The 22,725-nt window shown below is 41.8% G+C and overlaps 1 protein-coding gene and 2 long non-coding RNA genes across 5 annotated transcripts in view; 1 reads left to right on the forward strand and 2 right to left on the reverse strand.

Annotated features, from left to right (window-relative positions):
- The window catches only part of LOC115941425 (uncharacterized), a 29,325-nt gene extending 27,843 nt beyond the window's left edge, over positions 1-1,482 (reverse strand). The window contains exon 1 of one of the 2 annotated variants that reach the window (XR_014149117.1): positions 607-1,472. This is a non-coding gene — a long non-coding RNA (uncharacterized LOC115941425). Of the gene's footprint in view, positions 1-606 lie in introns of both variants that reach the window. The other variant, XR_004076180.2, reaches the window with a different exon arrangement.
- Positions 1,483-1,519: 37 nt separating this feature from the next.
- Positions 1,520-21,206, forward strand: EIF2S2 (eukaryotic translation initiation factor 2 subunit beta). Of its 2 annotated transcripts, none has more exons than XM_081832995.1 (9): positions 1,520-1,687; positions 6,878-7,055; positions 8,530-8,633; positions 13,291-13,426; positions 14,066-14,166; positions 15,014-15,162; positions 17,810-17,866; positions 20,027-20,112; positions 20,593-20,801. In XM_081832995.1, the coding sequence occupies exons 1-9, from the start codon at positions 1,673-1,675 to the stop codon at positions 20,604-20,606; spliced, it is 840 nt and encodes a 279-aa protein (XP_081689121.1). In that variant the 5' UTR covers positions 1,520-1,672; the 3' UTR covers positions 20,607-20,801. The 2 variants fall into 2 exon arrangements, with proteins under 2 accessions (XP_081689121.1, XP_081689120.1); XM_081832994.1 differs by having other exon boundaries at positions 1,521-1,687; positions 20,735-21,206.
- On the reverse strand, positions 8,533-13,291 carry LOC145723813 (uncharacterized). The gene is made up of 2 exons (XR_014149120.1): positions 10,905-13,291; positions 8,533-9,272 (listed from the first exon to the last, which is right to left on the reverse strand). It is a non-coding gene; the product is annotated as an uncharacterized LOC145723813 (long non-coding RNA).
- Positions 21,207-22,725: the final 1,519 nt, after the last annotated feature.

Below are 22,725 nucleotides of genomic sequence, written 5' to 3' on the forward strand. Positions count from 1 at the left end.
TGGATGAAGACAAAACGAAAACCACTCCAAAACCATGTCTGAATACAAACAAACAAAAACATTGTCCCGCTCACACACACACAAAACAAATATGCCCCTCTCCTGGCCAACATGAGGGACCGCTGCTTCATAATCAAGCATAGCTTCAGCTTCTCTTGGTTATTCTCCCTTTTTTAGATAAGAATTAAAGGGGCACCTGGATGGCTCAGTCGGTGAAGCCCCGACTCTTGATTTCAGCTCAGGTCATGATCTCAGAGTAGCGAGATGGAGCCGTGCATCAGGCTCTGCGCTCAGTGGGAGTCTGCTTCTCTCCCACATGCTCACCCTCTCACTCTTTCTCTCTAAAATAAGTAAATCTTTTGGTGGCGCCTGGGTGGCTCAGTCATTAAGCGTTTGCCTTCAGCTCAGGTCATGATCCCAGAGTCCTGGGATCGAGCCCTGTGTCGGGCTCCCTGCTCCGTGGGAAGCCTGCTTCTCCCTCTGCTGCTCCCCCTGCTTGTGTTCCCTCTCTCCCTGCCTCTCTCTCTCTGTCAAATAAATAAATAAAATCTTAAAAAAAAGTAAATCTTTTATAAGAATTATTAAAATATCCCGTCATAGAATTACCTCCACCTCCTAAAAGCATCCAGTCTAGACAGAAGGCCTGCTTCCTTGAACACACCTAGAGGTTACCTAACACAAGTCCAAATCCTGTAAATTCTTTCAGGCACCCTCTTCCTGAAATGCCGCCGTCCTTCATGATGTGTCTCCCTCCTTGCAAGGAGACAATAAGGCCAACTTCGTTCAACTTTACTGGTGTTGTCAGCGGTCTTCAGCTGGAGGCCATCCACAATCGTGAGAGCCCCTTCAAAGGTTAACTGCTGTTATTATGCCTCAAGGGGAATTGCATGAGGCACCCAGAGCGTTCAAGCAGAGATTTCATGAACAAGTATTTTCAGGCTTCCTGACAGACTACTGGCAGTCCATTTCTTCTCAGGGGACATCTCTCCTCAAAACTTTTGGCTTCCGACCTCCCAAGCTGGAATCGGGCATGTCAGATTAAATTTCTCATTAAGTAAAACCTCTTAGTGAGGTGCGCGCCCCTAGCTCCAACTTCTGAGTCCCTCAAACACTGGAACACCTCAAGGGCTCATAGTGTAGGTAGTAGCAAGGAACCTAAAGCCCTAACGGGTTCATATTACTGAGCCTCCCACCCACCACCTAACCCAGGAGAAATGGCCCCGAATTCGCTCCACAAGCCCGGCCCAACAGCGTGGAAACCTCTGCCCGGAAACAGACTGAGGTAACAGCCGCCAACTGCAAAAGCCAACCTTCCGTCCGGCTTCCTTAGACGTCGCACACGCGCACGGAACGCTGGGCGGCCGTCCTGTAAGTGCCCGCCTCTTCTGGGCGGACTACAAGTCCCGGCTTGCCGGCCGCCGCGCCGTCCCCTGGTAACTCGCGCCAGACGGAGCGCTCCAGAGCGGTTCCTCCGTGCGCCTGCGCCTTGGCAGGCTCTGCGCAGGCGTATTTCCAACGCCTGGGAGGAGAGGGCGGGGTGTCGTTCCCTTTAGCTGATGCAAGAGCCTAGTGCGGTGGTAGGAGCAGTGTCGGTAGGAGCAGTGCAGCCCGCGGGGCCTGGGGCTGACCCGTCCGACTTCCCGTCCGTGCCGAGCCCACTCGAGCCGCAGCCATGTCCGGGGACGAGGTGAGGGCCTGAGCCTGGTTCTAGGGCTAAGGACTGAGGCGGAGAGGCTAACCCACCCCGGTGTGGGAGACCGGGCCTGCGGCCTAGCGGCCGGCCGCCGCCATGTGGGGCCCCCGGGCCTAAGCGGCTGGGAGCGATAGAGCCGGTGAGGACTTCGGAGCCGCGGGCCTGGTCGCGCCCGGCTCTCCTCAGGGTGGCGGCGCCGAGGCCTACGTCCTCCTGTGGCCGGCGTTTCCGGAATTTTGAGCTCGTTGAGCCGCCCTCCCAGAAGAGGGCTTGAATGCCCGGGTAATGCCCCAAAAGAACGAGATTGGGGCTGCCGACCCCTGCATTCCTTTCGATTTGACAGTGCGGCTCCAACTCTCCTCGCTGGGCGCCGGAGTGGTGAAAGGAGCCTCCCTCAGCTCCGGCGGAGCGCCCTCGTTCAACTTTGCAGGCTGGCTTGTCCTGGCCGGTATCCGCCCTTATTCTCATCTTGAGCATTATAGGGGTGAGGGAGATAGGACAGAGGAAAAGACCCTTCAGCCTCAAAAAGTGACTCACCTCGGAAAGTTTTAGGGCGGGAGTCCCTGAGCCTCCCTGAACAGAGAGCTCACAGCGACGTGAGCGGGAAGATCGGGCTGCGAAGCTGGCTGGATCTTTTTCCACCGTCGTGCTTGTACTTCAGCAAATTTTCTCAAATCCTTTTTAGCCAGATTTGTACCCGTTCATGTAAAATCAAACGGCTTAAAATGAAATTTAATTTAAGTGCTGTAAGTATTGACTGAGGGAAAGCTACAGCTTACCGGCCAGGTCTCCCCGCCAAAAAAAAAAAAGCTCTTGAATTTATAATTCACTTTGTAAATATTGGGGTGCTTGGCCTATAGCGCCTTGGAGAGGAGGAGGAGGAAAAAATCTAGGCTTCCTCGAGCGTTGGTTTTTTTAGGTAGACCCTGAACGATGCTTAGAATTTCCACAGTAGTGGAAAGGCCTGATCACAGGGTAGAGGGAGTGGTTAAGAAGGCAAGTACATGTGCTCACGGAAAGGATATTCTCCAGTTTGCTTAGAGTTAATTCCATTGAGATGTAAGTGGTGGCTAATTCCTGGAGGGATTTGAAGACCAAATTAAGGAATTTGGACTTTATTCTGGAGGAGGCAACTCCAGTCTCACATTTGATTTTCACAATAACTGTGTAAAATTGGTATCATTGTTATTATGCCCATTTTAGAGATGAGAGAACTGAGGCTTAGAGAGTTGTATGATGCCCATGATTAAATAGTAAGTGGCGGAGCCAGTAGTAGAATTCCAGATCTGTGCAATATTGCCTCCATCTAGGTAACTGGGAAGCTCTTGCTCTGTTAGGAGATAAACAGAGTCTAAATGAAGTAGGTGGTTCTTGCTTGGAGGTCATGCTCTGAACTCCAAGACATTGCTCTGGCCACTGTATTTCAGAAGTTCTGAGAGTGGCAGTGTTTCATGCTTGTTTCTTTTCTACCCATTTTCTCAGCTTTTCATAATCTTTAACAGTGCCTATGTAGGTCTGTGGGGTACTACTCTGTGTATGGGGTTTATGGTAAAGTACAAGTGTTGTAAGGGAGTTAAGAGATCTACTAGTAGCTACAGGAGAAGAAATAGGGCCATTTCAACATAGCGATTTGGGGAGCTGGAGGATTCAGTTTTAGCAGTGGGATCAAGTTTTGAAGGAAGTGGAATGTGAATAAATTATTGAAGGGTGAACAAGATTTTGCCAGCAAAAAATGGCAGAACCAGCATTCCAGCAGAGGGCTTTGGAAGCCAATAAAGTAGTAAGCAGCTTAACGCTTCACAGGTCTACCAGTCCAACTTCATTTTATAGGCAGGAAACTAGGGCCTAGGAAGGTTAACTTGCCCAAGATCACACAGCAAGTTAGTGGGACTAGAAACTCAGCCTTTGGCTTCAACTCTGGAGGTATGTGCAGGGTCTGGTTCCTCTAGTACTATTGACTAGATTAGTATTCTTAGGCCAGTCTTTAACTTCTGACTACTTTACAGACATGTAAGGATCAAGTGAAAAGTTGTACATGGAAATTATTTATAAACTGCCAGGGTCTCCCCAAGAGTAGAAGTTCTGGGCTAGGACAGAGGGTTAAAGAACCTGTTTTTTTTCCTATTTTCTTCACATTTCCTTCTTTCTTTAAACACTTTATTGATGTATAATTGACATAAAATAAACTGCATACATTTCTTTTAAAACCTGGTAAGTAAGCCAGAAACTCACCAAAATATAACTTTTTTTAACCTAGTGGAACACCATGACCTTTAAAAAGCAGTGTTCTAGAATTCTGGAAAAATATCCTAATCTGCAGGCATTCATTATTTTTCAGACCATTTTTTTTAGTGCCGTCAATAGCTAAGATTACTGCTTATTACTAGGCCACATTTACAGGGTGTCAGAACCATTAGGTTTTCATGCAACATGGTAGGATGTTTTACAAAAGAAGCTTTAAACTTAAAAAAAGTTTCTGATTAAAAATGGAATGTGTGTGGGGCGCCTCGGTGGCTCAGTTGGTTAAACGACTGCCTTCAGCTCAGGTCATGATCCTGGAGTCCCGAGGACGGGGTTGAGTCCCACAGAGTCCCACATCGGGCTCCCTGCTCAGCAGGGAGTCTGCTTCTCCCGCTGACCCTCCCCTTTCCCATGCTCTCTCTCCCTCATTTTCTCTCAAATAAAATCTTTAAAAAAAAAAATGGAATGTGTGTTGTACAGAGTTTACAAAGCACAGAAGAATACAAAGAAATAAAAATCTCCCAGGATCCCATCACCCACGGATGACAATATTTAGCATTTGTTCTCACCTTGCTTCTCTAGGTTCTTCTGTAACTAACACTTGCCTCCTGGGTGTGGTGTGGCCATAAAGTTATCTCGGGTAAATTCTGATGGATGAGAGTAGGTTACCACTTTCATGAAGCATTTTAGCATTCTCCAACCCAACCCAACCTGGAAAGTTGAAAGTGGGAAGCTGTTTTTGAAAGCTTTGTTGTGGACTTAAAAAAAAAAAAAAAGCTCAAGAGAGTCTGTGGTTTTTCCTAAGTGTACTGTCAGCAACTATTTGCTTCTCAAACCAAACTAGTCTCATAAAACATTTTGAATGTAATAATTTGTAAGTCAGACATGAAAATCTTTAAAAAAAAAAAAAAGGCAAAAACATTTTTTTTACTCAGGACTGACATGGCCTTGTATTTTGGGGGAGTCCTGCTCTGGGCACCACTTTGGGATCCCTGGTTTCCTTATATTTAAACTCTACTTTCCTATGTGGTGTGAGTATATGAGGCACTGACTTTATGTGTTAAGTATCCAGAGACAGTAACTGAGAGAGATGTAATTACTTCAGTATATAATTCCTGCATGTTTATTACTCTTTACAAGGCTATAAGCAAACTGTTTGCCTGTACACTTAAGTATAAATGCTATTCAGAGGGTAAGAAGACAACTGTGGTGCTGTCCTCTGATTTAAGAATCCCTCCTATCTTTGGTCTGTCTTGCTGAATAATAGTTAAAAGATAATTAATATTCCAGGGAACTTGATACTTGGGGAAGAATGCAATAAATTGTAAGCCCTGCCAGACAACCAAATTTCTAGTGCCTAGTATGCTGTCCTTTTGCCAAATCTCCGTTTTCAGTAAATGAGGATAAACTGGATACCTCCCTGGAATAGATCGCAACATTCCATGTACAGTGACCCAGGACCTAATAGATTAGCCATGGGGAACTTCCTCCTGTTTCTCCTATTTTCTTTATTTTTTCTTTATTTATTTTTTATATCTTCTTTAAGTTTGCTCAGTAATGTTCTTCAGACTGACTGCATTTCAGAATTACTCATTTGCTACACAATTAAATCTTTGTGAGGGTGGCAGAGGAAATCTTTGAAATGAGGCTGTATCAATTTCCAGAATGTTTTGCAGAGCCTTCTTTATTGGGTGAGGACGATATCTACCCTACCTTATTACAGACCCTAGTTTGGTTTCAGTGTAGCTCAATTTCTCTAATGTACTTGGGTCATAAAGAAATGTAAGTAAATTGGAATCAATTTTGGGAATTTTTTTTGAGAGTTTCATGATATGTCTTGGAAATTTAATCAACCTGAGTTGATGAAATTTCAGTGATAGGAATCAAGAGATATCATGCTTTGTCAGAACTATAAAGCATTACATAAATTATAATAATTGCTAACATTCATTGAGTACTTTTGTGCCAGGCACTGTGCGAAGTGTTTTATATTTAATTACTCATTTAATCCTCCCAATAACATTATTAGGTTTGTTTTTGGTTCCACTACTAATCTCCATTTTATAAACGAGGCAAGAATTTATCTGGAGTAACACAAGTAAGTGCCAGAGTGGATTTGAATTCAGTCAGTTGGACTCCAGACTTGTGCTTTCAAATACTTCTCTGTCACTCAGATCATTGGGCAAAATCCTAAATTTAAGCATGGTAGAATTTGGACAAAGATTGGTAAGGGCTTAGAGAAAAATACTTGGGACTTGAATCCAATTCTGCTTGACTTCAAAGACCTCTTTACATTGTACCAGGCATCTATTCTATATGTTGTTAAACTGTTGTGTCTAAAATAATGATCGATATTTTTTTCCAAGAGATCAGTGTGCACAAGTTGTTTATAAATTAGTTTAGTTTTTCACTTACTCTCTAGTGGACATTAGATTTAAAATAACTAAGAAAACTTAATGTTCCGGAAACAAAAAGCAAAATAAAAGGTGGTATGGAAGTTTCTCTTACTCAGAGATTTGCTATAGGAAGGGTTGCTGATGGATTTTCTTAAAGATTTGTCTGAACTTGGGTGGGGGGGGGGGGGCAGTTCTTGTTTTAATTTTTTATCAGGTCAGGTCTCCTGGCATAGCAACCCCAGGTTACCAGCCGTAAATAAAGTCTCCAAATTTGCTTGTGAAATTTAAAAGTGAAGTTGCAGTATCTTGTAGAATTTACAAATTTCAAGACATGTGCATGTGTTTCCGAACCATACCCCTCCCCCACCCCTTTACTAATAAGGGAAGGTTGTTGGATGGACTTTTTGTTTGTGTTTGTAAAATCCTTTTTGGTACTTTAATGCACCATATATTGTACTTTCAAGCGTATACTTTTTGAGTATACAACATTTGGAATGTGAGTGTCTTTAAAAACAATCACTTGGTTCCTTTTTCTTTTTTTAAACAGATGATTTTTGATCCTACTATGAGCAAGAAGAAAAAGAAGAAGAAGAAGCCTTTTATGTTAGATGAGGAAGGGGATGCCCAGACAGAAGAAACCCAGTCCTCAGAAACAAAAGAAGTAGAACCAGAGCCAACTGAGGATAAAGATGTAGAAGCCGATGAAGAGGACAGTAGGAAAAAGGGTGAGTTGTAGATATGAAAGAGTCAGTGATGTCCTATGAGACCTGATTCTCTTCTGTGAGTGTTTTGGATTTTGTGCACAGTGACCTCTCAGCCTGGTAAGTGAAGCTGAGGCTATCAATATGTTGTGTGCACTGGATCTTGCCAGATTTCTGATAGACTTGTTCCAGAGAAATTCCTACCAAATCCACAAGTTGCAGAGATGACAAAACCTCATCATTCCAGGCCTAGTTTTTCCAGTCTAACCTGTCAGGTCTCTTCCAATTTTAATTGTAGTTGTATTTGAGTGTAGGCAGAAAGACATTGGAGCAAAATAGGCAGTTTTGTATCTTAGCAAACCTGAGAATCTATAAAAAGAGATTAAAATTATAGCCTAAAATGTTTGGATTTAGACACCAGCGTTAAGTTATTCCCTCTTGTGCTCTAACATAGACACCATTTGATTACTAGAAATAAGTGATGCAATAAACATGATTCATGTCTAGTGAACATAAGACACTGCTGGCGATGGGGAGAACTGACATTCGTTGAGCATCTAGCATGTGCTAAGCATCTTGTACATGTTTTAAAAAACACGTGAAAAGTAAGACATTCTTGTAATAAGACAAAATGAATTCATAAACAGCTCCTTGAAAAACTTTGTAGCAGAGGGATCCTAAAATATTCTTAGTGTACAATAGGGCAGGACAAATGGAAGACTTATTGAATAAACCCATTATTACTAATGGTGGATAAAGTTTCAAATTGTAGCCTTTTTTTTAACAAATGTCATATACTTTATAAGGCCCTTTGTTGATTGATTTTAGTAACAATGAGCTAACCACTAGGATTTAGATGAAAAAAGTATAGCACCTTAGTAGCCAGTAGGGAGATAGGTAAGCCAGTAAGTACCTTTGTTGGAGTAACAGAAGGTTCTTTCAAGACACTTAGGGGGGCACTTAAAACCCAGTTTTGGGGGATAGGCTTAGAGAAGGCTTCTTGGTGGTAGTTACTTCTAACCAAGATCCAGTGAGATGAAGATAAGTGCAATATGAGAGGGCTGACAGGAGGCTTAGGTAAGAGACCACACACACTACACTAAGAAGTGGAAGTAGTTTAGTTGGACTGGAACCAGAAATTAAGGGTTGGTAGATGAGAGGGTAGGCAGAAATGGAGAGATAAAACTAGAGACCCTTAGAAATTGTGTTAGAACTCTGACTTTGCCATAAGAATAATGAGGCATGGTATGGTCAGATTACTAAGTAAATATTCCCAACATGGTCCCCTAACCAGGATTTTCCTACAAAGCTTTGACTTGACCTGCCATTGAGTTTTTCAGAACCATAACCTTAGGTTGTAGAGATACCACTGTACTAACTAATATCCAGTCTCTCTATTCTGGTGACTTGACTAATCAATAGCTGAAATGTTGGTTTAACTCGGTTTGTGCTGTACTTTCTGCTAGTTGTTAATACTCTTAATTATCTGTCTTTTTAGATGCTTCTGATGATTTAGATGACTTGAACTTCTTTAATCAGAAGAAAAAGAAGAAAAAAACAAAAAAGATATTTGATATTGATGAAGCTGAAGAAGGTGTAAAGGTAGTATTGCTTTCTTATTGAAGGTAAAATTTGACCTCTCGAAAGGTTGCTAATAGCTGATGTTTCTTTTTGTCTTGTCTCAGTAGCTTTGCTTTTGTTATTAAGTACTTGATCAGTGTTAAGGTCATTTTCTTGGGAGTGTGTCTGACTAGGTATCTTAAAGGGATTAAACAGTTTAAAGGAATATAAGTTGAGTTTTACACATTGTATTGCAGCGCCATTAAGATGATTACAAAATGCCCTTGGTCATTAACCACACTGAGATTGGCTGAGGAGAGCTATGAGAAATCCTGTGGAGCATATGTTCATATGGTTTCTTCTTCTTTTTTTTTTTTAAGATTTTATTTATTTATTTGACAGAGACACAGTGAGAGAGGGAACACAAGCAGGGGGAGTGGGAAAGGGAGAAGCAGGCTCCTGGCTGAGCAGGGAGCCCGATGTGGGGCTCGATCCCAGGACCCCGGGATCATGACCTGAGCCAAAGGCAGACGCTTAACGACTGAGTCACCCAGGCGCCCCGTATGGTTTCTTCTGTTAGACTTTTGGTAGCATGTTGAAGATACAAACTTACGCATGTTCCTTTGAGCAGCAAAAAATGAACCCCAGCTTGTGATGGTTGGTGGCTGATGATTTTATGGCCTGTAGGAGAACAGGAGCATTTAGGCTGGTATTTTGGGGTTCTTTCGTCTTTTAGGGACATGAGGCCCTGTGATTATCTTGTTACTGGATCAGTTTCCAGTATAAATATCTCAAAATTCTTCTGAACAAGGATGGATAAATAGGTGGGTAGGTGGGTAAATAGTAAGAGGATGGATCAAGAAGGAGCTGAAAGTCTGTTATTCCCTTATTTAGAGCTACTATTTTAAAGACCCTGTCCAGGAATCCTGAGCAGAGCCCACACATCTATTTCAAAAATCCAGGGTAATAGCAATTTTATGTATATACAAGTGAGAAGGAGCAAGCATGAGAACACACATACACATGTATTAAGTATCCCATTTTATGCTTTCTACCCCAATTTTTCTTTGGTAAATAGTTTATTTGCTCAAACTCAAGTAAATAAGGTGTGTCTCACATGTAATAGGAAATGTATACAGTAATTTGTTCAGTTTTGGAAACAATGTCACAATTTTGATAGCTTGGTTAATTCAGCAAATATGTATTGGTAATTACAGTGAGTCAGGCATTGTGTGCTAATTGCTAAGGTACTGAAATGAATAAGATATTTTTCCTTTTCAGAGATTATTTTAGTTCAGGAATAATTTAGACTCCTTTAGAACAAGATGATTTTACCTGGATTTACCTATTCTCTCCCTGTTTGGGGATTCTCTTCTCTTCCTACTGTTGTAGGGAAACTGTGAAAGAAATATTCAGATTATACTGAACAAAAGAGGTTTAAATATCCTGGGTAACAAGGTGACATACCAGATGTGCTACAGAAGGTCTTGGTTAACAAGGTTTTGTTGGTCAGTTCCTCTAGTAGCTTTTGTCCTGAAGAGTCACTTATAAGCTCTGCTCCTACTAAGTGTTTAAATACTTTTTTCTCTACTATTGAAGGCATAACATAGCTTGTTACTACAAGTATCTTCATCAGGCAAGGCAAGGAGTTTAACTCGAAACTAAAGTGTTTTTAAGATTCTGGGTGTTGGGTTACTCGTCCACCTGAATTTTCAGACCATCACAGGGCTTTTGAAAAATCTTGAAAAACACTCTGCCATTTTCTGTGTTTCACTGGGTCTTTGCCTCAGTTTGGAAGTAGATCTGGCTGGAATGAAGTAAATAGTATAGGACTAGAAATTAGCTGTTGTGTGCTAATTTGTATCAGTATATCTAAGTTTCTCGTTTAATGACTGTCATTTTAGAGACTAAATATCTGCTTTCTCGTGTATGTGTTATCCAGCTACTACACATGAGCTGATTGGTTTTTGATGGCCAAATGTGGCATTGAGGCTACATAGCTGGATTTGGGATCTCAAGGCTGAGTGTCATTTACTCCCAGCTATTCCAGTTTTTCTGCTAAGATTTATGAAATTACAGTAGCCAATGTCAGAGTTTTTCAGGATGTAGGCATGTAAAAATAGATGTTGATAAGGTAATATTGACAGCATACTTGAGGGTAGGAAGCCGGATAAGCTGGTGAAAAGGATGGAGACATTAGAAGACTAGAGACTGAGACTGGCCTTTTCTGATCTTCTGGGGTGTGTATGACTCATTTCTAGTGCCCTGTTTACATCCATAACTATAGCAGCCAATCTTAGGATCAAGCTGTACCTTGTCTTCATCCATTCATCAGGTGACTGTAATTCTCTGGATTCTGCCTTTTCCCTCTTTCATGATGTCATCTATTGAAATGATGCCCAAAGACATCTTCACAATCTGGTGCCAACTGACTGTGGTATAATAAAAAATAAATATTTGGTCTTTGTCCCCAGTTCCTGGCACACAGCTTCTAAAACCCGTGGCATCTCTGGAGTGATAAAAGTATCATTTTGAGAGATGACTAGTGGCTGGGAGCCCCTGGATAGCTATTTAGGGTGGGGGACTGGTTGTCAGAAAGATTAAGCCGTGATGAGAGGATTGGAACTTTCACATTCACACTCCTCCAGGGAAAGGGACTGGAGATTGAGTTCAGCCACCAATGGGCAATGATTTAATCCTGCCTACATAATGAAACCTCCATAAAAACCGTTCAGCGGCGGGGGTTAGAGAGCTTCAGGGTTAGTGAACACTAACTGTTGGGCGAGTGGTATAACCAGAGAAGGCTCCGCACCTGCCTCCCTCCCCCCCTTTTTTTTTGCTCTATGCATCTCTTCCTTTTGGCTGTTACTGAATTATATCCTTTATCATAAACTGGTAATAGTTAAGTGTTTTCCTGAGTCTGAGTCGTTCTAGCAGATTATTAAATGGGGGGGCGGTGTTCTGAATTTGTAGTCAAGTCAGACTAAGTGTGGGTAAGACATGGGGACCCTGTGCTTGGGACAATCTTGTGAGACTGAGCCATTAAACCTGTGGAATCTGTCACTGAGTCTGAGTAGTGTCAGAATTGAATTGAATCGTAGGCCACCTAGTTAGTGTCAGAGAGTTGGACAATAGCTGTGGGAAAAAACCACGTATTTGGTGTCAGGAGGAAAAATGGCTCCCATTGATTGCATCAGAATACTTAGAAACTTTTTTAAAATACTCCTAAACCCTGTTCCTGCTAAAGATTGTCAACCAAGGGCGCCTGGGTGGCTCAGTTGGTTAAGCGACTGCCTTCGGCTCAGGTCATGATCCTGGAGTCCCTGGATCGAGTCCCGCGTCGGGCTCCCTGCTCGGCAGGGAGCCTGCTTCTCCCTCTGACCCTCCCCCCTCTCATGTGCTCTCTCTCTCTCATTCTCTCTGTCTCAAATAAATAAATAAAATCTTTAAAAAAAAAAAAGATTGTCAACCAAAAGATACAGGAATCTTTCTTTTTTTTTCCTTAAGATTTTATTTGTTTTAGTGAAAGAGACCACATGAGCGGGAGGGACAGAGGGAGAGAGAGAGAAAATCTCAAGCAGACTCTGCACTGAGTGCAAATCCCAATGCAGGGCTCGATCTCACGACCCCAAAATCACAACCTGAGCCGAAACCAAGAATCAGATGCTCAACCGACTGTGTCACTGAGGTGCCCTGATACAGGAATCTTTTAAAGATTCCCAGGTGATTATGACAGTGGCCTGGTTTGGAAACATGGGCAATAATTACAAGATCTCAAGGCTGATGGATAAAATAAAGGAAAAGATGCCACAAAAGTGTCTTAAAGAGGGGTGCCTGGCTGACTCAGGAGAACATGTGACTCTTGATCTCAGGGTTGTGAGTTCAAGCCCCACATTGGGTGTGGAGCCTCTAAAAAGCAAGGTATCTTAAAGAACTTCCAATTTAAATGACAGACTTTATTTTTAATTTTTTTTTTTTAAGATTTTATTTATTTACTTGAGAGTGAGCAAGAGAGAGAGCACAGAGGGAGACGGAGAAGCAGAGTCCCCGCTGAGCAGGGAGCCAGATGCGAGGCTCCATCCCAGGACCCTGAGATCATGACCTGAGCCAAAGGCAGACGCTTAACTGACTGATCCACCCAGGCGCCCCTATTTATTTGGTTTTTATTTTTATTTTTTTTAAAGATTTTATTTATTTGACAGCGAGAGAGGGAACACAAGCAGGGGGAGTGGGAGAGAGGAGAAGTAGGCCTTCTGCTGAGACCCCGATGTAGGGCTTGATCCCAGGACTCTGGGATCATGACCTGAGCCGAAGGCAGACGCTTAATGACTGAGCCAACCAGGTGCCCTTATTTATTTGTTTTTTAAAGATTTTATTTATTTGAGAGAGGGCACAAGTGGGGAGAGGGGCAGAGGGAGAGGGACAAGCAGACTCCACACTGAGCACAGAGCCTGACGCAGGGCTCGATACTAGAACCCCGAGATCATGACCTGGGCTGAAGTCAGATGCTTAACTGACTCAGCCACCCAGGTGCCCCTAAATGACAGACTTTCTGAGCCAGTTTGGTTCACTTGTGAGAGACATTGCTTATCTATAACTTCAATTGTGAATATGTTTTCCTCCAAAATGATGTCAGCCCATGTCATTTAAAAAAAATAGTCCTAGTATCAAAATGTTGATTCTTATCTCAATTTCTTAGGATCTTAAGATTGAAAGTGATATTCAAGAACCAGCTGAACCAGAGGATGACCTTGACATTATGCTTGGCAATAAAAAGAAGAAAAAGAAGAATGTTAAGTTCCCAGATGAGGATGAAATACTAGAGAAAGATGAAGGTAATATTGGGGCTCAGCAGCTGATTTCTAGGTTACTCAAAACTTTGGCCTGGTCTCTTTGATGACCTTTCTTATTTTTCCCTTCTCCTTATTTCCAGTGCCTGATAATGGAAACTGAAAGGAAAGGGTATCTAACTTGATAATGACAGTTCAAGATTTCATGGGGAAAAATTTGGCAGTTGGGATTACACTAACTGTAACTGTTTAAATTTTTTTTTTTTTTTTTTGGTTAAAAGTGCTGTTTTATTCTAAGTGCTAAAGTTCTTTAGAGAACTTTAGTGTAGTTAGCAGATGGATTTTTTAATGGATGTGGATGTTATCTTAAGTGCTTCAAAACATCTGGACTTTTTTTGTCTAATTATCCCAGTGCATTATGTTATCTTGTGTTTGTTAAATCAAGAAATAATTCGGTGTGTCTGTTACCACAAATTCCTAGAGAGGTCTCTGTTAAGGGTTATTTATGAAAGTTGTAACATCCCTGTCTTGAAGAAGTACTAGGTTGGTTGTGAGCCTTGATGCTTTTATGTGGAAGGGAAGACAAATGTCTTTGAAGCTTTCATTTCTCTAGATCTGTGTCCGCCCCCCACCCTCACTTTGTCACTGCCTACCCCTCATTCTTATGGTCTTTATTATCTGTAGCTTTAGAAGATGAAGACAGCAAAAAAGATGATGGTATCTCATTCAGTAACCAGACAGGTCCTGCTTGGGCGGGCTCAGAAAGAGACTACACATATGAGGAGGTAAGATAAATTCTGTTATGAAAAAGGGCTAAGATGTTCACTCAAATTCAAAGAAGAGCAAGATCTTTATTTACTTATTTTTTAATATTTGAGAGCACGAGAGAGAGCATGCACAGTGTGGGGGGCGGAGAGACAGAGAGAAAGAGAACCTCCAGCAGACTCCCCGCTGAGTGCGGAGCCCGGGCTCCATCTCATGACCCTGAGATCATGACCTGAGTCAAAATCAAAAGTCGGATGCTTAACCGACTGAGCCACCCAGGCGCACCTGAAGAGCAAGATCTTTATACTGAATTGGAAGGGCCATCGAAGAACAGATCCTGAAACAGACCCAGAGAGGTCACACAATCAGTGCAGTGTTGCCAGATACCCTCAAATGCCCAGAGTTCAGCAGTCATTATGGTATTCACTGTTCCATCTGAATCCATGAACTTCTGAGGACATGGAGCCCCTTAATTGAGAGAGCAGTATAGAGGAAGGGGATGACTAATTTAGGGCCAGTCGAGTTTATTTGGGCTTTCCTGAATCATACTTTTCCACATATCACATACTTTCCCTAGAAACAGCAAAATTAGTAGGGCTCCTTCATTCAACTTTGAGCTGAGTATTGCTGAGCATCCCTAATTGACCAGATCCTGGTTGAGGATTGAGTCCTGCTCTTAAGGCAATGCCAGAACACGTAGTGATAAGTGTGTGTGTTTAGCAAAAAGTGTGTATGTGCTGCTAAAGCGAGCACTGTGTTTAGCAAAAAGTGATGTTTGCTTTGCTTGAAGGTAAAACAGAGTGAGTGGGAATTTTATACTGCTGCTATTAATAAGAATGTATGTGAATACCAATTGTTTCTCTATAGCTACTGAATCGAGTATTCAACATTATGAGGGAAAAGAATCCAGATATGGTTGCTGGAGAGAAAAGGAAATTTGTCATGAAACCTCCACAGGTTGTCCGAGTAGGAACAAAGAAAACTTCTTTTGTCAACTTTACAGATATCTGTAAACTGTAAGTTGGTTAATGGAGAGTCCTCCACCCCAAATACCAGATACTCCATGGGGGCTATGTTAAATGTCCTTATTGTGCACTTTGTTGCAGGTAGAAGGAAAGATTGCACAAGTGTCGGGGTTGGTTTGAGGGAGGTCACAGTTTAAGTCTGTCAGTTCTTCCTGTTCTAGGTCTCAGGGCTTGCTTTATCAGGCATCCAGAGGTGAGAGAAGCCAACTCATGCTGACCCATGAGAGTGGATCTTAACCAGATGGGAGGGAAGAGGGAGGAGGTTGAATGTAGTCCTCAGACAGGAGCCTGGGGAGCCCAGGGAGGTGGAAAAACTCATTAGGCTGGGGTGGGCCTGCCAAACTGCAAAAGTGAACTCCGGGACAGCAGCTTTATTTGGTGTGCCTCTTCTTTGAATGGTCATTGCCAAGACATGGTCCATGAGATTTTAGCTTTCTTTCTTTTTTTTTTTTTTAAAGATTTTATTTATTTATTTGACAGAGAAAAACCGTGAGAGAGGGAACACAAGCAGGGGAAGTGGGAGAGGGAGAAGCAGGCTTCCTGCTGAGCAGGGAGACTGACTGGGGGCTCAATCCCAGGACCCTGGGATCATGACCTGAGCCAAAGGCAGACACTTAACTGAGCCACCCAGGCGCCCCATGAGATTTCAGCTTTCTTAATGATCACCTCCCATGTGTATCTCACCCCCAGGTCATGTTCTGGGCCTGGCACTTCTCATAGCTCAGCTGCATCTTTTCTGACAGGCTCTTTAGGGCAACTGACCTTATTTATCTACTTTTTGTTACTCAGTTTCATAAATGATACATGCTTATTGCAGATAAAAGGCAAAACAGTGATGAACAAAAAAGAGAATAAACACTATAAATTCTACCACCCTGAGATAATCACTTGTTTTCATTATAGGCATTACTTAAAAGGTTTTAGACTTTTGGCTGATGACAACAGTAGTATATTCTTACTGTAGAAAAACTAGAAAATACAGACATGCTAAAGAAAATGAAAAATCATCTGTAAGTCCACCATTAAGAGATAATCATAATACTTTTATGTTTAGTATTGTGCATGTAGATATTTTTAAATAAATTAGTATCATACTGGTTTTCAACAGAATTTTCTCTTAATATATCACAAAACTTTTACCCATGTCATTAAGTAGTCTTCAGAAATGTTTTGAGTAGCAACACATTTTAACAGTTCCTTAGTTGGATATGGTTGCTTCCGAGTTTTCATGATCAGTGGCAAAGCTTTAGGAAACATCCTAATAGACGTATCTTGACAGTAACTCAGAATAGAACCTTAGGGCAAATTCCCAAAATGGAACTGCCAAGTGAAAAGGAATGGGTTATTTTCATGGCAGATGTTGGCAAATTGCTTTCCAGAAAGCTCCTACCAATTTATACTCCCACTAGCAATGTAGGAGTTTACCTTTCTATTATATTTTCACCAACCCTCACTTACTACACTTTGGGAAAGAATAACTTTTAAAATTGTAGTAGTACCTGGTTATTGGAACAAGTTCAAACAATGCCAAGTAAATAGAATTATTTTTTAGAAAAGATTTGTTTTAGAGAGAGAGAGAAGAGTGTGCATGCGGCGGGGAGGAGCAGAAGCAGAGGGAGAAGGGAAGCCGACTCCCTGACAATGCGGGGCTTGATCCCAGGACCCTGAGATCATGATGTGAGCTGAAAGCAAGAGTCAGATGCTTAACTGATTAAGCCACCCAGATGCCCCCCAAGTGAATAGTATTAAAAAGTTTAAATACTGAATGGCATTGCTCTGTATTTGCTTTTTCCTATGTGTACTTTGGTGGGGGAGGGTATATAGAGACCTGCCTTGTTCTAAAAGCAGAATAGAATAGATGTACCAAAACTTATTTAACTGCTCCTCACTTGTGAATATTTAAGCTGTTTTCAGTTTTTCTGCTCTTGTGGTACCATGAGGTATTTCTCTATATATTGTTCCCCTTTTTTTGGTAATGAAGATTTTCAAAAAGGAAATACATAGGGATTAGCAGAACAAACAGCCAAGTGTCCCATTGCCTAGGTTTCTTGTATTTTGACCTGTTGACACATGTGCATCAGATCTTTTTCTTCTTTAAAGGTTTTATTTTTTATTTATTTTTTTAGAAAGGGAGAGGGAGAATCCCAAGCAGGTTCCATGCCTAGCAGGGAGCCCGATGCGGGGCTCAGTCTCACAACCCTGAGATCGTGACCTGAGCTGAAATCAAGAGTCGGACACTTAACCCTGAGCCACCCAGGCACCCCCAGATTTTTTTCTTTAAAAAGAGGGTTTTACAGTTACAATCAAGGACATCTATGTATCTGTTTCTGATTCTTTCACCTTCCTTCTCAGAGAAAGAGGTTAACCTCTAAAGTTGGTGTTTACCTTTCCTGAACATGTTTCTAGACATTTACTCACATGTATGTATTTATAAATAACATGTTGCTTTATGGGCTGTAAAATGTAAATAAATGGTATCTATGTATCTTTATTTCAGGGTTTGATGAGCTAGGCACTAAAAATCACCAAATAGTTGAGTAGTTACAGATAAAAACAATGAGCAGGATGGTTTTTTTTTTAGATAATCGGTAAGATTTCCAGTGAAGGATAAAGCTTATATATTTTACTTTCTTTTTAGATTACATCGTCAGCCCAAACATCTCCTTGCATTTTTATTGGCTGAATTGGGTACAAGGTAAGAAGCTATATCCACATTTATATACAATTATGGATAGTAGTACTGGATGTTTCAGAGGAACTTCTCATAACTTGAAATGGGTACATAACAACCTTAGAAAAAACTTTCACAAAAAAAAAAAAAAAAAACATTCACATAATGCTAATTAGAGGAACTTTTAGGCCAGTGAGGGAGGGAAATTGTTTGAGAGCTTAGCTGCTTAGGAATAGGGAACAGAGTTAAAAGTGGCTCATCCATACAGGCCTGCTGGTGTTCCTGTCATTAGAATTCTTGGGTCGTCTTATGGATCAAATATTAGACTTCCGAGGAAACCATTTTCTTAGGTCAGAATTTATTTTCTAAATTGTTAATAGGCTATCAAAGAAATAGGCTGACAAGTGGCATGGGATTTGAAAACATTGAAAAGGGATCTATAATTAGCTCCCTGTCTTCAGGGCTCACGTGTTGAAGGCACCAAGCCAGTCCATCCCCATTCAGGGAGACCAGTATCCCACGGAGCCCATCCTAATGAGTATGACCATAAGTACCAGGAATCCAAAAGTCCCTTTAAAAATAAGTAACCTAGACTTAGAGCATGATAATGGTGAGTAACACATACTGAGTGCCTGCTGTATGCCAGGTACTGTGCCAAGCACTTTTAGGGGTACTGTCTCAGTCGTTAATAATAGTCCCATGAACTGTAAGTGGAAATTAATACTACCCGTCTTACAGGTTTGGAAACAGTGAGTTGGTCACATAGCTAGCATAGTCAAGATCGTAAACTCAGTTCTGCCTGTCTCTAGAGCTTGAGCTCTTAAAAGGCTTATAGAGATAACTAAGGTGTCTTGCTGTCTTCCTACTCAGAAGTCTTCCTATTTAAACTCAGTTTGTTGGAACTGACTACACTCACTGTGGGGTTAAGGAGTAATTTATTTGACTAGTGGTAGATATGTAGACTGTTGTAGAAGAATGTTTTAAATGTAAACTTGTTACACTATTCTTAACTTGCATAAACTAATGAAGGAATAAAAACTAGCGGTGTCCTACTTCTCGGAATAATTTAGTTTTTGTAGAGGTGGGATTGTTGTAACCAGTGAATTTATGGTCAGTGGGCTATTATGGGGTTGTTGAGAAAATTCAGTATCTTTTGACAGTGAATGGAAAAAATTTTCCTACATCAAGCATTAGAATCACCGTAGCTTGGCGATTAAGGGTTACAGTCCATGGAGGATAATAAAGCTTTATAGTTAAAGGAGAATCACAGGAGAGGTTCTTTAAAAAGTCAGTTTTATGAGATGCAAAACAAATATAAATTTAATGCTACCTGGCTGAATTTTGTTGTTTGACTTTGTGATTTGTAACAGATGATAACGTCTAGGGCAAAGCTTTACCTTATCAAAAGTGCTCGTCAGCACCACTGACAACATGTGACCTGTGATTTCAACTGTACTTCTTTATTGGTAACAGCTTTATAGAGATACAATTCACACATTTAAATGTACGAATGGTTTTTAGTATGTTGACATAGTTGAACAACCATTACTGTAACCCATTTTAGCATATTTTCATCAACTCGATGACTGAATCAAAACATTTGGTGCTTAGAATTTTTAAAGATATAGTTCCCTTCCTGTTTTTTTTTTTTAAAGATTTTATTTATTTGCGAGAGAGAATGAGAGACAGCACGAGAGGGAGGAGGGTCAGAGGGAGAAGCAGACTCCCCGCTGAGCAGGGAGCCCGACGCGGGACTCGATCCCGGGACTCCAGGATCATGACCTGAGCCGAAGGCAGTCGCTTAACAGACTGAGCCACCTAGGCGCCCTCCCTTCCTGTTTTTATATAGACCCCCCTCACTGCCTTGTACCTGCTATACATTCAGTAGAAGTGTCTTTTTTCCCTTGTTGGATGAATAAGCTATCACACACAGTTAAGGAATCAATTTGTTAGACTTAATCATAAATCTATGTCACTGGAGATGTAATTGGTTGAAATTGGATTCAGTGTTAGGAAATAGTACGTCATCAGGCACCAACTACTTAAAAATAAATTTTGAAAAATCAGGTAGTATAACACTGCTCCTAGAACTTGTCCTATGCCATTGAATATATTTTAAATAGGCTCTGGAATTTGGTTTCTTACAGGAAACAATAACGGAGATACTTTTCTTTTCTCTCGTAGTGGTTCTATAGATGGTAATAATCAACTTGTAATCAAAGGAAGATTCCAACAGAAACAGATAGAAAATGTTTTGAGAAGATATATCAGTAAGTGTATAATTTAATTACATCATTCTGAAATGTTCTCAATCAGACTGTAATATTTTGGGGGAGATCTACAGGTTTTTTAATGAAGCTAGAAAGGCTGGCCTTCGCCTTCAAAGATGAGGGAAAATGATGGGAAGATGGGACAGCTACTCTTGGTAGCTGCTTACAGGTACAGAGAAGAAAGGTTTTGATTTCTTAAGGCCCAGCAGATCAAGGATGCTGCTTGGTTCTAGGCTGAAGGCCAAGTCAGGGAAATCTCTTAGCAATCAGGCTTGGCCTGCCTTTTATCATCTTCCTAATCACTTAAAATTGGCAGGTGTATTCCCACCTAGGAAAGCTAATGAGTTCTGAGTGGCTCTCCTGTAGATAGAACCAGGAGTGGCATCTGGCAAGCATCCCTGCCTCCTTGGAGTCTTTTTTCAAACCTTGGTTTAGTACCTGAAGCATCACAGCAAACAGCTTGTGTCTTTTTATCCCTAGAATATCTAAGTTAAGCTAAAGCTTTCCCTGGTCTCGGTGCCAGCCTTGGCTTGTGGAGTACATGGTAGAAGATGTTTCAGAGGGAAGAAACCTCTGGCTCACTGCAGCCGCCAGGTAATTCTGTATGTTGCTTTTCCTGCAGAGGAATACGTTACCTGTCACACGTGCCGATCACCGGACACAATCCTGCAAAAGGACACCCGACTCTATTTCTTACAGTGCGAAACTTGTCATTCTCGATGCTCTGTTGCCAGCATCAAAACCGGCTTCCAGGCTGTCACAGGCAAGCGAGCACAGCTCCGTGCCAAAGCTAACTAATTGGCTGGCCACCACTGATTTTGCAAAGTGTGTTGTGGAGATTTGGCTGGACAGGTTTACCATCAGAGTGGACCTACCACTGTATTAAAAAACAAGATAGAAAAGCTGCCAGGTTCTTTGGCGTGTGGCTGGTTGGTCTGAAATCCTTGCAAGATGCCAATGCTCAAGCTGTTGACATACTCATTGCCTACTTAAACAACTGTCAGAAAAATGTGATGGGGTAAGGCGGTGCTTTTTTAAAATCGTTCATAGACTTATGTAAAATGCAAGATAAATTAAAGTTATTATAACAGTGATCCTTTCAATTTGCTTTGTCCTTCAGTTTTCTATAAAAATTATGCTTAATGAATTCAGCAAAAACAGTTGGTGCCTGGCCTCTGGTGAGGTCTCTATATCCTCATCCTGAGAAACCAGCCATTGGCAGGTGCTTCAGCTGGACAGCTGTTTGTCTTCTCAGCTTGTCTCGAGATAAAGCTTCACGTGAGAGGGTGGTTGGAACAGGAGATCTGGGAGGACAGCCTGTTTTCAGTGTCCAGGGAAAGATTACATAGATTATTTGAATTCCTTTACTTATGTGAGGATTGTTGCTACTACCTCACTGCCAAGTCCTCCAGCTGTTACCACGTGAGGGGAACACAAGGTGCTGGGTTCCCTCCCTCCCTCCCTCCGAATTTTTCTTTCTTATACTGGCCACTAAAAAAAATCTTAGAAATAAAGTCTAAGTAGGTCTTGTAACCAGCACACTGAGAAAAACCCTAGTTGGGCGTCTGTTGGTGAGGAAGCAGTGCGGCATGTCGTACCACACAGAACTGAGCAAACTATGATGCTAGAGAAAGCTTTTCTTTTCCCCAGCTTCAGTTCTGGGTTTGAAAAGACCCACTACAAATGCTTTTCTGTTTCCTATATTAAAAGTAGCTTCAGTGTGACCATGAGAAACCAAGAGGTGATGGTGCTCTTGGTGCCTCGAGTTCTGCCACCTGATGATCTGGCTGAAAGGCTGTTTCTCCCTTCAGCACACGGAGAAAGATCATTTCATGTGTTTGCTGTGATCTGCCTAGCACATGACGGTAAGGGCATAACGCTGCTCCTCACAGTCTCGATGGCTAAGTGGCCCCAGGAGCCATCGCTCAGCCCTCAATGTCTTAACCATGTTTTTTTTAATCACTGTGACTCTTAAAGTACAGGCCAAGTGTTGGCCATGAAGTGCTGGACGGAGCAGAGTAGCCCCTCGACCCAGTAGGTCCCAGGGAGACCACACACTGGCTGAGCTGCCACCACTGCCCTGATGAACTCAACTGTTTATGATGCCGTCTTTTTTGTTATCTACGCCCACACAATTCCCAGTGTCCGATGTTACTACGTGAATAAAGCAAGGATTAGTGCCTCTTGTGTAATTAGCACTCCATTGCTTTTGTGTGTATCTATGTGTTTCATTCGTTTCTTATTACTTTAATGGGACCCCTTAGGGAAGATAGGATTTTACCATTTTGCCTGTGTGACAGGTTGGCACACGATTGTTGCAGTTTCAACCCAACTTTAACTTAATTCTCAGAACAGTTTCTGGACTGATAGAACCCTTTAAGACTGATTAAAATGGAATTAACTATTAACCCACTCACTTTTGGGCTGCCCTAAGTTACCCATTCACAGTAGCATCAGCTTCATCGGTCTCTACTACCTCACACCAACCAGCTCGGCTGCAAGGAACCTTCTACAGGGTGACAAAAGGCACCCTGAGGGTTTTTGATCAAGAGCCAGGTTTGGTTGTGAGAAGGGAACAAGATCGTTTCCAAAGTGTCTTAGGAAACAATCTTG

The sequence above is a fragment of the Leptonychotes weddellii genome, chromosome 10, assembly GCF_054177405.1.
Source record: "Leptonychotes weddellii isolate Sample4059 chromosome 10, ASM5417740v2, whole genome shotgun sequence".
Lineage (NCBI taxonomy): Eukaryota > Metazoa > Chordata > Mammalia > Carnivora > Phocidae > Leptonychotes > Leptonychotes weddellii.